Source organism: Filicampus tigris, chromosome 18 (assembly GCF_054856515.1).
Source record: "Filicampus tigris isolate MCC_2025a chromosome 18, RoL_Ftig_1.0, whole genome shotgun sequence".
Classification (NCBI taxonomy): Eukaryota; Metazoa; Chordata; class Actinopteri; order Syngnathiformes; family Syngnathidae; genus Filicampus; species Filicampus tigris.
Genome location: NC_141234.1, coordinates 11,869,663 through 11,885,265, shown reverse-complemented (window position 1 = coordinate 11,885,265; position 15,603 = coordinate 11,869,663). Strand labels below are relative to the sequence as shown.

The 15,603-nt window shown below is 40.5% G+C and overlaps 2 protein-coding genes across 13 annotated transcripts in view; one reads left to right on the top strand and one right to left on the bottom strand.

Annotated features, from left to right (window-relative positions):
• Window positions 1-20: 20 nt before the first annotated feature.
• Window positions 21-6,673, top strand: c18h6orf136 (chromosome 18 C6orf136 homolog). 5 transcript variants are annotated; one of them, XM_086013760.1, is made up of 8 exons: window positions 21-94; window positions 1,120-1,202; window positions 2,559-2,801; window positions 3,023-3,703; window positions 4,318-4,406; window positions 4,475-4,675; window positions 5,078-5,147; window positions 5,489-6,673. In XM_086013760.1, exons 3-8 carry the CDS (start codon window positions 2,703-2,705, stop codon window positions 5,630-5,632), a joined length of 1,284 nt encoding a protein of 427 aa, XP_085869886.1. In that variant the 5' UTR covers window positions 21-94; window positions 1,120-1,202; window positions 2,559-2,702; the 3' UTR covers window positions 5,633-6,673. The 5 variants fall into 5 exon arrangements, with proteins under 5 accessions (XP_085869886.1, XP_085869887.1, XP_085869885.1 ...); XM_086013759.1 differs by lacking the exon at window positions 21-94 and adding an exon at window positions 357-463; XM_086013761.1 differs by lacking the exons at window positions 21-94; window positions 1,120-1,202 and adding an exon at window positions 319-463.
• The window catches only part of bag6l (BCL2 associated athanogene 6, like), a 21,291-nt gene continuing 12,344 nt past the window's right edge, over window positions 6,657-15,603 (bottom strand). For 5 of the 8 annotated variants that reach the window (XM_086013750.1, XM_086013749.1, XM_086013752.1 and 2 more), the window contains 14 exons: window positions 14,473-14,768; window positions 14,059-14,137; window positions 12,940-13,220; window positions 11,369-11,588; window positions 11,113-11,282; window positions 10,985-11,038; window positions 10,803-10,905; window positions 10,531-10,655; window positions 10,256-10,390; window positions 9,499-9,564; window positions 9,200-9,367; window positions 8,853-8,960; window positions 8,330-8,476; window positions 6,657-7,650 (listed from right to left, as the gene is read on the bottom strand). In XM_086013750.1, the coding sequence (XP_085869876.1) occupies window positions 7,552-7,650; window positions 8,330-8,476; window positions 8,853-8,960; window positions 9,200-9,367; window positions 9,499-9,564; window positions 10,256-10,390; window positions 10,531-10,655; window positions 10,803-10,905; window positions 10,985-11,038; window positions 11,113-11,282; window positions 11,369-11,588; window positions 12,940-13,220; window positions 14,059-14,137; window positions 14,473-14,768 (2,051 nt within the window). In that variant the 3' untranslated portion in view covers window positions 6,657-7,551. Of the gene's footprint in view, window positions 7,651-8,329; window positions 8,477-8,852; window positions 8,961-9,199; window positions 9,368-9,498; window positions 9,565-10,255; window positions 10,391-10,530; window positions 10,656-10,802; window positions 10,906-10,984; window positions 11,039-11,112; window positions 11,283-11,368; window positions 11,589-12,939; window positions 13,221-14,058; window positions 14,138-14,472; window positions 14,769-15,603 lie in introns of those variants that run through there. The other 3 variants (XM_086013748.1, XM_086013751.1, XR_015081979.1) reach the window with 3 other exon arrangements.

Below are 15,603 nucleotides of genomic sequence, written 5' to 3'. Positions count from 1 at the left end.
GCATATAACTGTAGCCTGGTTCGTCCAAATGTACTGTATTACACTATCCTATAAAACCAGTGATAATGATGTGATGTCGGCCCACCCCTTTAAGGTAAACTGGCCACCCGGACATTGAATATTGGTATTATTATTTCAAATTAACTTCTCTCCCAGTGTTCCTGCCACGTGTCGTTCGGATGAATGACTTGCTTCTGTAAATTCTTGCTAAATCATGTTTTTAGTTGTCGCACGTAAGAAGAGATCCACTTTGCGAAGTGTACACTTTCCATAGTCATGTTTTTTCATCTACAAATTTCGTACGATAACGCTTTACTGCCACATATTGGTCCGGATGACCAACTGACGCCATACTTAGATACATACTTACGGTATTACATTACTGTAATCATAACGTCGCTTTCAGACGACTCCAACAATTTTCTAAGACGTGCTTTGTGTGGAGTAAGAGACAAGTGAAGCAGTGAGTTTTGTATTTCTGGGGTTTCGTGTTTGTTTATACCATCTTATTGAAATTTCTGACCACCGTTGACATCCTAGAAATAAACCGTACGTGTGTATGTGGCGTGTGGTACGTATGCATAAACAAGAGGGATTCGCAATATATAACTGTGTATTTTCATTGCGCTTAATTTGACAAATAACATCACATTATACAATTATATAGTCAGTTACTTTCAGTAGAATTAAATTAATATTTTGCATTGTAGTTAAAAAAAGATAGAACTCCCTGGCAGCTGGCAGTATAGCAGAGTATTCGTTAACAATCTGGATTACTCGTCATCGTTATACCGTATGTAATGCATGCGTATGCCTTTTGGATTCTCAGTCACGTTGTGTGTTGTGATGTAGCGGATTCTTTATGGGAAAGAAGATGCGAGAAGTAGCATTTCTATTTCCGAGACCCCAAAACACACCACCGCACATGCTGAGTAAAGATGGCACGTTCCGTTAACGTCAAAGACATGCAAGACATTTGAATAAAATCGCAATTGGACATCTTCAAAAGACAACGTTACGCAACACACAACTCGCACACTCTCTGACTTTAACTAGTTTTAGCAGCAAATACGTACTGCGCTCGGAATGCGCAACTATAACATCGCAATTTCCTCACAGTTCCCGAACGTAGCATTCGCCTTCCAGTGGAGTAAGAGGCGTGTTTGGCCAGGCAAGGGCACACAAGACTGGATGACACTTGTGTAAGTTATCTGGAATTAAGCCTACTATCTTTGTGATAATCGTATATGTGAATATTGCACAACATGTGGTCAGTACAACTATGGCCGATTGATTATTAAATTATCTTGTCAAGGGACGCTTACATTACAGAGACGTTTTTGTATGTCCAGGACTAGCTCGTCGCTAGTTAGCATAGCATTTGACAGTCTCAGTAGCCTGCTAGCGCTAGCCAACCGGCATATGCAAAGTAATGTCAATGTTGTGGATAAATGCTGTAGAAGACCTTATTTGGAAGAAATTTACTTTAGCAGCTATTTTGGCGTAAGGGCTGATTGATGATTCTCGTAAAATAATATGCATTTGCAGTTAATGTGTATTTATTATGATTAGTTATGCCACTGTAACAACTGCAACAACAACTGTGACAACAACATTTGATGTAGACGATTCAGTTGTGTTTAATAATGTTGCATCTGACATAGACTATTCATGTATGTTATAAGGAATACATTATTTTGTACACCATAGTGTAGCATGTCCCATAATCGTGTCATGATCACATGTACCAATAACAGCATATGTATATTGTCAGTCAACGTGATAATATGAAACTATTGTAATATTTACATTGCGTCATTGTAATGTGATGTGCAAGAATAATATACAGTAAATATTTTATTCTGACAGATAGTTAAAGCATGCTTTGTCAGGAACGTAGGACATGCCCTTCACCCAAAAATACAAACTCAAAAGAAGCTTATCTGAATATATGCCAAAAATAAAAAATGTTTGTGAATTTTTATTCTCAGTTCTTCACTTTCATACACGAAGAGAACAGTTGTAGTTTGTTCTTTGCTGGTTAATTGAATTTTAGCTGCCACTAAGGTTTCTTATTATAAGCTTGTGGTCTGCTGCAGGTCATGTGCTAGAAGGGCCTTTGAAATGTCAGTACAGTCCTGTATGCAAATGTTGCAAAAAAAGATTTACCCCTGATTTTCTTCATTGACAGAACCCTTGTCATACAATTGCCATGCTCTAAAATGTCTGCCAACATTCTGAATTTAAGACGAATTCATGTTACAGAGTAAAATTATTCTATTAACTAGCATGCAGTGTAGATAGTCTGTTTAGTCATATGTAAGAATGAATCAGATGTTTGCGGTTACTAGTGTGTTCTAGTTTAATGTTTTTATTTCAAAAATTGTAAACTTAAATGGTTAAAAACAATACCTGAAGATCAACATCATTAGTCACAGATTTAGGTTAAGTAAAGGATAAGTAAATCAAAAGACATTTAATACATAACTGTATATAGTGACTCAATTTATTTGTATATTCAACCCCTCGCTAACTTTCTCTCTCGTATCTAACTTTAGGTTCACGGGGCGGGGCCGAGAACCACAGCTGTAGTTTGGATTTCGAAACCCTTCGACGATCTGAAGGATCATCTATGTGACTTTGCAGCCTTGCCGCAGGTGATGGTGACGTACTGACTGGGGTTGCTTCGGCCCCTGTGGTGAATGGCTGTACGCAGAGGGGGTGTTGCCTTCTGGGTGGATTGTGTCCGCATCCATGGCAGAAGGCAGCCCATCACGAAGCACATCAGGAGTCTCAGTCAGGTAATTAGCTCGCTCCGAATAACCACTTCCATTAGCTTTGATTCGGTGGGATGACGATTCAATTTGATATGGGATAGCGGTAGCTTTTGCTGTGGGTTCTTCTGCATTTTTTCTTTGGTCGAGAGCAAACTACAGCCACGCCAACGATATAAGCATGTCAACAGCTCAGTAAAATATTTTGATTTCATTTTCAAGCTAAATTGAGTTTGTTTCCCTTTCAGCCAGGTGACTCGCAGTGGATCTGCCCAACACGTCCTCTCAGCAGTGCATCATGGGCCTTGGCGCCGCCCAACAGCTTAAGATATCAGACGGTGAAGCAACCAGTTCTGTCCCACCCTTTCCATCATGCCAGCTGGCCACAGAGGGCTGCTTACCACGAGGACGACTGGGAGGAGTCGCTCGGCATGTGTGCGCTGGTGCGACCAAATGAGTCAAGTGGCGTGCGCACCGTGGTGGAGATCCCGCTGTTTGGTCAGACCAAGCTAGCCGAGTTACTCGCGTCAGGGAATCACAAGTCGTCCGAGTTTTCCTTCCTATTGACCACGGTGGACGGCAGCAGAGAGGACGACATCAGCGTCAGTAGCTTCAGGAGAAGCAGCGTACACCCACAAAAGAGACAGCACGGCTGTTTTAGAAGCCTGTTTGAAGCGGAGAGTTGCCCCGCCCCCTACATGTTCGGCTCGCAGTTTTACTGTTTCCATTCCCCGGGAACAGAACCGATGGCCTGTGGCAGGCTGAACTCTAGGCGGGATATTGGACTTTTGAGAAATAAGATGGAGTTTCCCTTGCTGCGTCCCACCTTGCTGTGTAGCCATGATGCAAGTACAGAGGGGTCGCATAGTAAAGGAGACAGCGAAGGAGAGCAAAAGCTGGCCATGGCATATGAAAGACTAAGGAGTGAGGTATGCACAGCGCTGCGTATTGATTAGTTGATGGTAGACTTAAAGAGGGAAGTCAACACATATTTTTTTTCAAGTGCAAGCCCACTAGTTGGAACAAGGCATTCTGATAAATATTACGTTTGTGGAATAAGAGTTAATCCACCTGTTTTTAGCCATCTCAGGGGGCAGCCATTTTGTCACTTCTGTCGACTGAAAATGACATCACAGTTGTTCATATGAAAACAATTATTTGTGTGGTCAGAACGACTCTCTATTTTTAATTAAAACGTAATCCTTAAACATTACCGTTTTAAAATGCACTTTCAATAAAGTTTTGTCAAAACTGGTTGTCATTTTATGTTAAGAGATGTTGTCCCCGTCTGATTGAAACAAAAAGTAACTTTGAATCTAACTTAGTTACTCTTAAAATCATATAATCAGTAGAGAAATCGAGTTACTTTTATAATCAAGTAATGAGGAAAGTTACTTTTTAAAGGTAACTGGCAACACTCCATATTTAGGTGCAGGTGGTTGTAAATAAAATGAGCGTTGAACTATTATGGTACACCTAGTATGGTATATTCTGCAATGTATGTTGTTTGTTTTCATTTCTAATCACAAGCAATATTTTGCAGCTTCCAAATTTCTTCCATAAGAATCACGACTACACCATGTACTCCAATGATATTGAATTCATCAACGGACTTCTCAATACCAAGACCAGGTAATGATGCTAATCTTAGCTGGGAGACTTATATGCACTCCACTTATTGGGTCACTTCCTGTCTGCAGAGGACGTGTGATATACCAGCTCACCCTCTCGCTGTGGCGCCTCGTGTGTCTCTTCTATTTTGCTGATGCCCGGCTGGAGGTGCTCAAATTGACCAAGCACATGGAAGACGGGACCATTAAGGCTCGCTGGAGGCTCAGGGGCCTTCCCTTTCTGACACTGATGCTACGCTTCTACCGTAAAGACAAATCACACCTGTACAGGTAACCTAACATCCATCCACCAGTTTCTAGTTTAGTGTTGGTCAAATACAACACAACATGGGACATTGTGAAGTTGGTCCTAAATTTAAAAAAAACCAAAACGGTCTTATATGAATAATGTTATTTGTTTTCACATTAGAGTCCTGAGTTTTTATTTTGACTTTACAGTAGATTTTTTATTTTTTTTTTTTTAAATCAATTTATCAAAATTTTATGGAAAAACAAGCCGGTGGGTAGATTAAGGAAAAAGATAATAATCATAATTATTTTGATTGATATTGAAATCACGATTACCGGTAATAAACACCAGTATTCATTGATTTGAAAACGTTGTATTTATTTAACCGCCAAAACTCATCTTATAAATATAACTTGAAAGTAAATAAATGGCATCTGTTCCAGGTCCTATGATGCTTTTTCCACGTTCTATGTAGGACACGATGGACTCATCCACTGTCATAAAGTCGAAAAGGTGAGAAACCAGGAGTTTATGTGGTTTGCTAGTAATACATTACGGTGCTTAGTTATCATAAATGTGTATACCCCCTTTAACTCATTCACTGCCATTGACGGATTTACTTGTCTTTTCACAGTCCAGCCATTCAACCCCAGGAATTTATATTTTTTTCACATTTTTTCAAAACCGAGGGAAAAATAGGATCTGAATGAGTTAGTGAATGAGTTAAAAGTATGTATTTTATCCAACAATTTGTCCATGTATCAGGACAAATTAAATACATTCACATCTTAGGGCAAAAGTGTTCAAAGCAAACGACGTCATGCTCACCTTCCAGTGCGCTTATGTTTGCGCAGGTGATGCCGGCCCAGCCCCCAGCCCTGCCCAGAGTCACGTCGCTCCTGGCCAGCGCTTTAGTAGCTCTGGGGGTGGAGGAGAACCGACCTGCTCTCAATCTGCTTCCCCTGCTCTTGTCCTCACTGTGGCAGGTCCGAGAATGACGGCGGTTGGAGAAACAGACAAATCTCAGTATACTGAAGGTCCACAAGACTATTTCATTGTCGTCAAAGGAACACCTGACTAGATCTGTATCACATTGTTGCTCCGGAATGAAATGCACACTTACACAGCTTTTTGTCGGAACTAGTTATATAATTGTGGCATAGTGAGTTTAGGTCAACTATCACTTACAACATTTACTAATAACTGTGTGTTGTGAACATCTTTGTTGAAAGAGAAAAATCATCCTACACACGCAACATATACGATTCCCCTCCCAAGTTCATGAATCAAGATGCACCGGAAGGATTTTTGAAATGAATCTATAATCGTTCTAGTAAACCGAATCACATGTTCATCATCCTCTCGCTTCCTGAAGAGCAAATACTGTTTTCCGTAAATGTCCAAAATACTGCAAAAATTCCCCATTTTCATTGTTAATGTAAACTAGATGTTAAAAAGCTGTACATGTGCAATACGACCGCGATGAAGAAAACTCCAACTGAAAAATCACTTGACATACTCCAGGTGAAAGTATTTCAAAACGACTTAGCATACTATTTAGTCTTGTGTACTCAAAGGTGTTGTTGGTTCAGCCTGGGTTTATTTTATGTTTAAAAAAATATTCTTACTGTCCACTGGAGTGCAGCACTAAATCTGCTTTGTTAGTTTCCCCGTGTGATTTTTTTTGCATGATCTTTCCCCATACAGAAATTAAGTGACGGCTGACTTTCATAATCCCCGAGTTGTTATGGTTTATATTCAATAAAGATCCCAATAATGACAACCAGAAGACCATTTGTAAAGTCTTATATACGCTGACATGCACGTAAAATGTGCACAATGAAAACAACAAAAAATTCACCCTCCCTTACCAAGTCTTCTGTTTGCGCTTTTTTTTTTCTTACCCCTGTAATGCTTGCTCATGTGGGCTTCTGTTTTTTTTCCCTCGCCTTTTCGATAAAAGGGACTGACTGGACTTGACCACTTGGATGTCGTCTGACAAAGAGAAATCAAAAAATAAAGGACTTTGGAAATAAGTAGCTTTATTCCTCATCAAGTCAGTTTTACAAACATTTGTGTAATATCATCTCTGTTACTTTTGGAGGCTGATGTAATACAGCTATGGAACATGATGGAGGCCCACCAGAGAATAGTAAAATAATACTGAGTGAACAAATCATCTGATGTCATGATGCTTATCAGGCATTTTGAAATCAATGACGATTCACATAAAATATAGTATTAGAATATATCATAGAAGGATGAGGTTAAATTAATACTGTACCAATGGATAAGTTCAGAAAACCCAAAAGTTTTAACCCCAGATGTTTCTTGGCGTATATTGAGTGAGTACGCAATACATTTTAAAAGCTATGAATTCAATGTTACAAACTAGAAGTTCAACTTCACAATAAATTTCATTTAACTATTCCAAACATGTTCATACAGTACCATGTTTTATAGATTATTCTAATAATACATTGTTTTTAATTTTCTAAGCACATTGTTTCAATTTCCCAACTCAATGCTACTATTTTTCTGACAGTACACTCAAAAAGATAAGAATACGATCATTCCAGACGGCTACGTTTCTTTACATTATGCTCCCGGTAGCCACGGCGATCATGTTTCAGGCCACCATCACAATAAAGATGATGTGACGGGATGGGCAAATATGACAGACCGTGATTGCTGTGGATGCCTGGCCAGATTTTTAAAATGTCAAAACATTTGAAATTTAGAATCTATAAGTAAAATTGACCAGATAATAGAGCATCACAAACGTTATAGCACAAGAAGACTTGTGATTTAAAGCATGGGTGGTCCCAGTTGTCCCTATTTGAGACAAAACAACTAGGACCTAATATCCTCAAGTGCCACAGTTTGCATTGCATTTTTGCAATTTAGCTGCTGCGGATTAAGAGTCATCTGAGGAGAAAGCTTGATGCGTGTTGGGGAATCTTTGAGCGTTGTAGTCTGGATCTTCTTCCACTCGCATTTTGATGTCGTTCTTGACCTGGAAGCAAAGGCACAAAGCTTTTCGTTACACCACATCGAAATGGTGCCAAAAAGTGGTATGGCAGTAAGGCTTCTCTTGAGATGTTCGGAATATTATAATTGATTCAAAGGGTTCATTAATACAGTTGGGTGTAGTAATGTTGGAATGAATTGTTGAAGTGTTCAATTAAAACAATTCTTAAAGATTATATTCAGTGATTCCCTGCTATATTGCAGAGTTTTAAACAATAGTTTAGTTCCGTTAGCCGTTTCGCTTTAGGTTAGCATTAAGGTGTTGGGTTTACATGAATTGAGATGAATTTAGATGATTTGGCTGGGCATTTTTTTTGTTGTTTTTGCCTTTTGTTTTGTCGTCAACTTCAAATGGGAGTGACAAATAGCACACTTTTGCAGAATTGCGTGAGCAAGAGTCACACATGAGTAGATTCAGCAATTAAAGGCGCATTGTACAGACACTACAAAACGTAGATTAATTTTTCTACATTTTATGCTTGCAATCTTTTTTTTGTAGTTTACCATATGTTTAAAAAGTGTGTTTTTAAATAGATTAAATGTGTTTTACGCATGTATGAGGGCTACGGTTGCTAAATTGCAATTTTTCAGACCCACCAAACCCAAAACGAAGACTCCTAAGCGGCAAAAAAACAACAACAAACAAAAAGCAAGTTTTGCCCTGCCTGTGTCGCATATGCGTCTTGCAGATCTGGACTCTCCAACTCCCCCTGGAGGCTATTTGCAGCAGTGACTGGCAAGGCTCCGGCAGAGCGAGCAGCTTGACAGACGGCATCTGACAAGGACAGGTGCGGTCCTTCGCACTGCGTCATCTGAGGAGCGAAAACGCAATGGTCACATAGCGCTTGTGTCCAACCGTTCAGCCTTGCTGCCCCGCAGTTACATAACAGGTGACGAAATTTAGAATAGTCATCCCACAATGATATGCCCATGATGTGATCGGCTAGGCTGTGTGAAGATCCAAAGTCACCTTCAAGTGACAAGTGGTGGTGCGCAAGCGTCATTCATTTGCAGTCTGGGTGTCGAGGGATGAAACACGATCAAGGCCAAACGAGTTTTGTTAGCATTAGCTAAAAGCAGATTAGCTAAAAGCAGATTAGCATTAGCTCAAATCTTTTTTTTTTTTTTTTTTTTCCAAAGTATGAAGGTGGTTTGAATCTCTTTTTTTGTATGGCCCACGTTGCTCACCTTCCTCCTTTTGGCGGGCATCCCGTGTAGGTAGGCATCAGACAGCGGCGGCTGTGCTCTGACCTTCCTTTGAGACAGCATATCATGTCTGATGATAGGAACCCATTCCTGAGGAAAACATTGGACCCGTTTAAAACGTGGTGTCTTCCATTCGAAAATGTGTTGAGTTAATTGCGTCGTCACATTCATGTTTTCCTGCAAAAATTCTACACATAACACCCAACAATCATGAGTTCATATTTTTGGGGCAACTCCGTGCTTCCTTTTCCCGCTGATCATCCTCGTGATGTTTTGATAGCCCAATGGGAACCCACCAGTGGTGTATTCAGTTTGCTGGACATGCTTACAGGTGGAACAGACGCTGCCCATGGCTCCACCTCATGGGTCAGCTCTTCCCGTCCTGGTGGGGCCACGGAAACGTCCCCTGCGGCGTGCGTGTCGTCTCGGCTGTCACCGGACGATGCCATGGCCTCCCCCGCTGTGGTCGCTGGAGCTGGAGATAAATTCTCCTCCATCTGGAACACGGACAGGAAGACTATTTACACTTGGTCCCCATGTTGAACTGCAATTAAGTTTGACCATATGAAGATGTCGGATATGCAATGGCTATTCAACTAATTCCTTCGAGAAAAAGTGCCTAATTCACCTCTACATTCTGACTCTCAGCTGGTTGTTGTCCATTGTCTGTTGCTGTCCTCTGGTTCAAGTCTTCCTGAAAGCAAATATTGACTATGTCCAATATATTTCTTTTGAAAGCGGGCCAACTTTCTTGTTGACAAACCAGAACGGAATGTAAATTCATTTTAGCAACACTGTAAGAACAAATACAAATATCATTCATATATATTGTGTTCATGTATATTGGAAGAGGAAGTCAACCCAAACATTTCTTGACAGTAATATGTTCTATGCACCTTACTAGTCTAAACACGGCATTTTCATTACCATTGCCTTTATGGAATTTCAATAAAGAAGCAAAATCCACCCGTTTTTGTCCACCTCAGGGTGCGGCCATTTTGTCACTTGCTGTCCACTGAAAATGACATCACAGTTTCTCAGAGCTCAGGTAACAACCAATCACGGCTCACCTGTTTTTTTTTTTTAAGCTGAGCCTTGACTGATTGTTACCTGAGTCCTGAGTACCTATGATTTTCAGTCAATAGCATGTGACAAAATGGCCGCCCCCTGAGATGGATAAAAACAGGTGGATTTAATTCGCATTCCACAAACGTGGAACATGGTTGGAGTTTATGGTTTATTATGGCTATAATACTACACAAAACTCCTGCTACATAAGTCATTATTAGCTCTCTTAATATTCCTAATATAATAATAAGTCCTAATGTTTATTCAAATCAGCCAGTAGATGTTGTCAGGTCAGCTTTGTGTCACCAGGTTCTTACCGGTACGAAAATGACGTAGTGCTGAATCCGATCCTCAGTAACTGGGTTGTGCTCCAGAATGACATACAACCTCGTAGACATCATACTGGTCAAGCAGTTCACCAGACTGGGATTCACTTCTGAGGACATTCTCCTCTGCGAACACACAAACCAAAGGTTCCCCAAGTACAGGATATTTTCGACTACAAATAAAACGGTTAGCATCCGATCTGATTTGAATCTCCATTCGGCAGCATCATTCAGTGACAACAAATGAAATTGTGTATTATACTAACAATGCGGTGGTTGATGACAGCCGTGAGAGCTCTCTGCTCTCCTCGCAGACAATACAAGTTGAGGGCGAGACACTCAAACAGACCCTGGGTGCACAGCAACAGCAGATAGGGTCCGAATGTGTGATCTGAAGCAAAAACAAGATCAAACGGTGGACTCCCGCCCGTCACATAATTTCAATCACAAGCCAGAAAAGCTCATTGGTGCCCTGGTTGCCAGACAATCACAATTGATGCAGTCGGAGTCTGTAACCTCTAAAACTGAAGCGGCTTACTGTTGCATCGCAGTACGTGTGAGGCCATCCGCGTGAACTGTTGCCTGAGGAAAGCGAGGTTGGTCTGAACGACGTCCACTCCCTCGCGTACCGTCACAGTTGCCTAGGGAACAGTCAAGTCCCCAGTTGTCGCACATGAATTAAAGGCGGTATTCTTTGTTTGTGTAATGGGATGCCCTTACAAAACTCTCCGCGATGTACTCCTCCAGACCATTGATGAGGTCATCGGCCGCTCTCTTCACCCCAGAATACAGAATTTGGATCAGTGAGAGATGAACCGTGAATCCAACACTATCACGACAGCACTTACAGCTATGTTAGCATCAGTGGGCTCTTGGCCGCGCAGGTAGTGATCGGTGAAGAATTCGGTTAGCTGTGGCTGGATGCGGGTTAGAGGCTGAGCATTTCCATGAAGCAACACCACCACATCCACCATCGAAAAACTCTGACACAGCAGAGACAACAGATCACCGAAGAAGCCTGCCGGGATGACAACTATTTCAAATCCAGCGCACGGAGCGACTAACCTAGCTTTGGGGTGGATTCTTTCCTCCTTTCAGACATACCCACAGCATCTCCAGATCCAGGTGTGAAGAGATTCCTGGACTGGGAAAGCCTCCGGATGAATTGTGCGATACTCTCCCCGTCGTCCTGCTGTGCCCCGAGCGAGCTCATCATAGCAGACAGCACTCCTTGCACGATGCCAGTGAATAACTCCGGGCTCAGAGAGTCTCCATCACTGCCGCTCTGAGGCGGGGACTGGTCAACGGTGTCGCTGGCGGCTGGCTACAAAATGAAGAAGCAACAACAACAAAATCACAGTTAGTCTCTGTTAACTTGCAAAAAGTACAAGTTAAGTTATGTCAGTTGTAGGGCTGCTTGATTATGAGAAAAATATTCATTACGATTATTTTGGTAATAATTGCAATCACGATTATTCAAATGATCATTTCTCAAGAAAATGTTTCAGAAAATATAGAGACAAATACATTTCTTTGAAACATAATTATGTAAGTTCCTTTTGGATCAAACTAATTTGATTTATTATAAAATAAATATAAGGTACTAATGTATAAATTCAAGTATGATTTCCTTGTGTATACAAACAGTGTGTTGTATATAAACGCATATTAATAATCTTTTTTTAACGATTATGCCAATTTTGTAATCGCGCAGCGTAATAATCATAACTGTAATTTAATTTCGATTAATTGCACGGCCTTAGTCAGTTGACATTATTTGTGGGGTTTTCTTTGCATCTCTGAACATTTTTCCCACTGATTTCCCTTAAAATAGAATGTTTTTGTCATATTACATTGTAAAGCCTTTTCCTGTTTTATCAAGTCTAAAAAGCTTCGCCATAGGAGCATTGAGCATCCTTTTCTTTTCCTCAGTTCATGTAATAGTGCACTTTTTGTCCTCACTAGTAAGAACATTTTCTTAACCTACTTCCTTGCTCTACTGCATGACATTTCTGTGCGACAAACCACACTAGTATTACTACTTGAGTGCACTAGTTAACATCTAGCGCTTCAACAGTAGTACTAGGAGCACGTAAACGTCAAATACTGCACTGCCTCACCAGTGTTTACCTGTGGTAAATAAAACTTTTTTTAAAAATCCATCTGTGTAGGCTGGGGACGATAATCATTTTTTCCCGATGGATCGTTCGGCGTATTAAAACGTTTCTGAAACGATTCATAGGTATTAATAGTCAATATTTAAAGTTTAAATAAAATAACTAAAAACATGCGCAAGGGATTAAGTGCGTTTGTATGTCAGATGTCTATGCTAGGCTAAGCTAATACGTGACAAAATGGCGGAACAAGCAAAACCTCATACGAGCGGAGCAAAGTGTGAACTAGAAATCATTGCTCTTCCTTGAGTTTTTGGTTTTTAAAAAGGTACCAGTGTTTTGCATTGACTATAAAATTTAAGACAATGTAGCGATGCATCGGAATCGAATCGAATCATAGGCCTCTGAATCGGAATTGAATCGTGAAGCGCCCATAGATTCCCACCCCTACATCTGTGTGACGCCTTTTTTTTTTGCATATATCCCATGCTATAACGTGGAGACCAGCGGCTAATATATGTACATATTTTTTTTAAATGGCTAAATTTAGCTGTTGCTAACCGGCATGAAGTCGGACATGCTAGGAAATAAGCCAGGTAGAGTCACAGTGATGGAGGGTGTCGTTCCAGAAGCGGAACTTCCGCCCAGCAGAGAGCCCAGGAGCTGAGCCAGGTTTCCCTCTGCACCGCCACCTACTGGTCGATCCACATATTCGCCCGAGCTGTGTGCCGGCGCCGGGCCAGGGGTGTTGGCCGGGGGAGGAATAGGAGATGTGGAGGATTCTGATGAAGTGGAAAAGGATGACTGAGAGGTGGCTGAAGACGATGAGGATGTGGTATCGCCTGGGGAGTAACAAGGGAAAATTTTAAATGGTTCTCAAACAATGTTAATCTGAATCGACTAGCTAAAAGAGATTTTGCCTTTTGCTGCACCCAACAGCATAAAATGCATGAAAAAAAACTTTGGACACCAACATTTAACTCATTCACTGCCAGACATTTTCAGACCCTCTTTTACCCTAACGTTTGAAAAAATTGGAAAAAAAATTAGGGCTGTCAAAATTAAAGCATTAACTATGGAGATTAATTTAAATTTCATAACACACAAAAAAAAAAATAACTCCGCTAACTTATTTACTTCCTGTAGCAGCTGACCTCTGCTCACAGTGCAGCCAAACTTAGAGGAGAGTCACTGTCGCAAAGACGGACTTTTACATAGTTTTATTCTAAAAAGCTGCTTGACTTTACAGCCAAATTCAAATACCATATTAGTTGTACGTCTTTGGTGTATCGTTCAACTTTAGTATTTTACAGGAAAAGAATTGTATTCAAAGATCAAAGAAAGCCAGTCTTTTAATCGAAATATACTTTTATTTTTTTTCCACATTAATTCCAAGAATTTACTCAAGTAAATATCGGATCTAAGCTTCGCAAAAAATTGTTGTTGAAAACTGCAATTAATCGCGATTAATTATGGAAAATGTTGCGATTAATAAGTTTTTAAAAAATAATCGCTTGACAGCACTAAAAAATATATAAAAATATAAATAAATTGAATGACTGGACCGTGAAAAGACAAATAAATACGGCAGTGAATAAGTTAATAAGAGTCGTGATATTGAATTTGATTTATAGCTCGCATTAACAGGACTGACATTTAATAATGCATTTGTACACTGACCCGTGTTCCCTGGCATGAGCAGCTGTCCCACCAGATTGCTGATCATCTGGCTGAGGGAGGAGACAACTACAGGTGTCCCCTGTTCAAACAAAAAAAGAAACAAAACATTTATGGTTCCTCAACACTACTATAACTCTATAATTTTATGCATTGTATTCCATTTCAACGTTTTTCTCCTTCTACTCTCTCGCCCTTTGACAACGCAAAAACATTTCAAAATGTGCTCAACAATATCCACCACCGCTAGCATTCACTGACGTCATGAGTCTACATTCCCCACTTCCTGTTTTCTGTCTTTTTTGTAACAGAGAAGTGAAACAGATCAGTGCTGTTGTAAAAGTGGAACTCTGGAACAGACAAGATCAGCAAAAAACAGAAAAACAAAAACAAAAACAGTTAAAACCTTGAATTCACCTGTCCTGTTTGTTGGCCTGCTACGGGCATCGTAGCTCTGAGGTTGATGGTGGCTCCTCGGGATCCCACATGCTGAGGGATGCGGGGGGAGAAGGGTGGTCTAGTGAAGACCACCCTGGCCTGAGCAGGCGGCGAGGGTTGCGTGGAAGCGATCCCTTCGTTACTGGCCGTGGAGCCGGGAGCAGACACTGCCGTGTGTGTGGTTGGGTGATCGGATGAAGCTGCTGCTGCTGCCATGGTGGCTGCTTGGTGGGATATCTGCTGGACAATGGCTTGCATGAACTCTGGGGGCAAACCTGGGAAGTTGATAGATGTTTCTGATCAATTCCAGTTTTTCTCACCCTTAAAATTACAGTACTGCGCAAAAATAGGATTCACAATGCCACAATGACAATTCAGTGTGCAAATAGTGGAGTTTTAGTTTATTTCCTTCTTGTAAAATGATGACAAGAGAGCCCATTATTATTGTGAAGAATGGCATATTTATTTTCCAAACAGATTTTTATCCAGAGCTTGATCAAAATGTAATGGTTTCTTCTAGGGCTGTTCGATTTTGCCGAACAAAAAAAAAAAAAAAAAACGATTATTTTCTCTCAAACCCGATTTTACGATTACGATTTCTTTGTAAAATAATGAAAAATGAAGTACTGTATTTTGAATGTCTTTTATTTAAACTTAATTTTTCTTTCTTTGAACTCAAAATGCCAGTCAATTTAACTTAATACACACAGAACCATCCATTGGGATTAACAGCATTTTACTTACACAATAGATCTCAGATCTGTTTTTAATTAAACCAATAATGAATGAAGAAAGTGCATGTACCATCTGAAACGAAATCATCAACATGAAAGAAGGTAGACAGTCAAGTCTTTAAACCAAACTGTCAGCAAGTCATTTTGCCAACCAGCTAGTGACCAGCCTTTCACCTTTCTCACTGGTCTTACTTAAACATAAATCAATGATTAGTGCAAAATTGCCACGCAATAATACAATGCACTGTTAAGCTTAAATACGGATGCGGTTGGACGAGAGGTCTGTTGTAGAGGAGAAAAAAGGGGACGCCTTTCAGACGTTGAGTAACTTGCTCACGGGTTGTATTGTACATGCGGGGCACACACTACACTACAG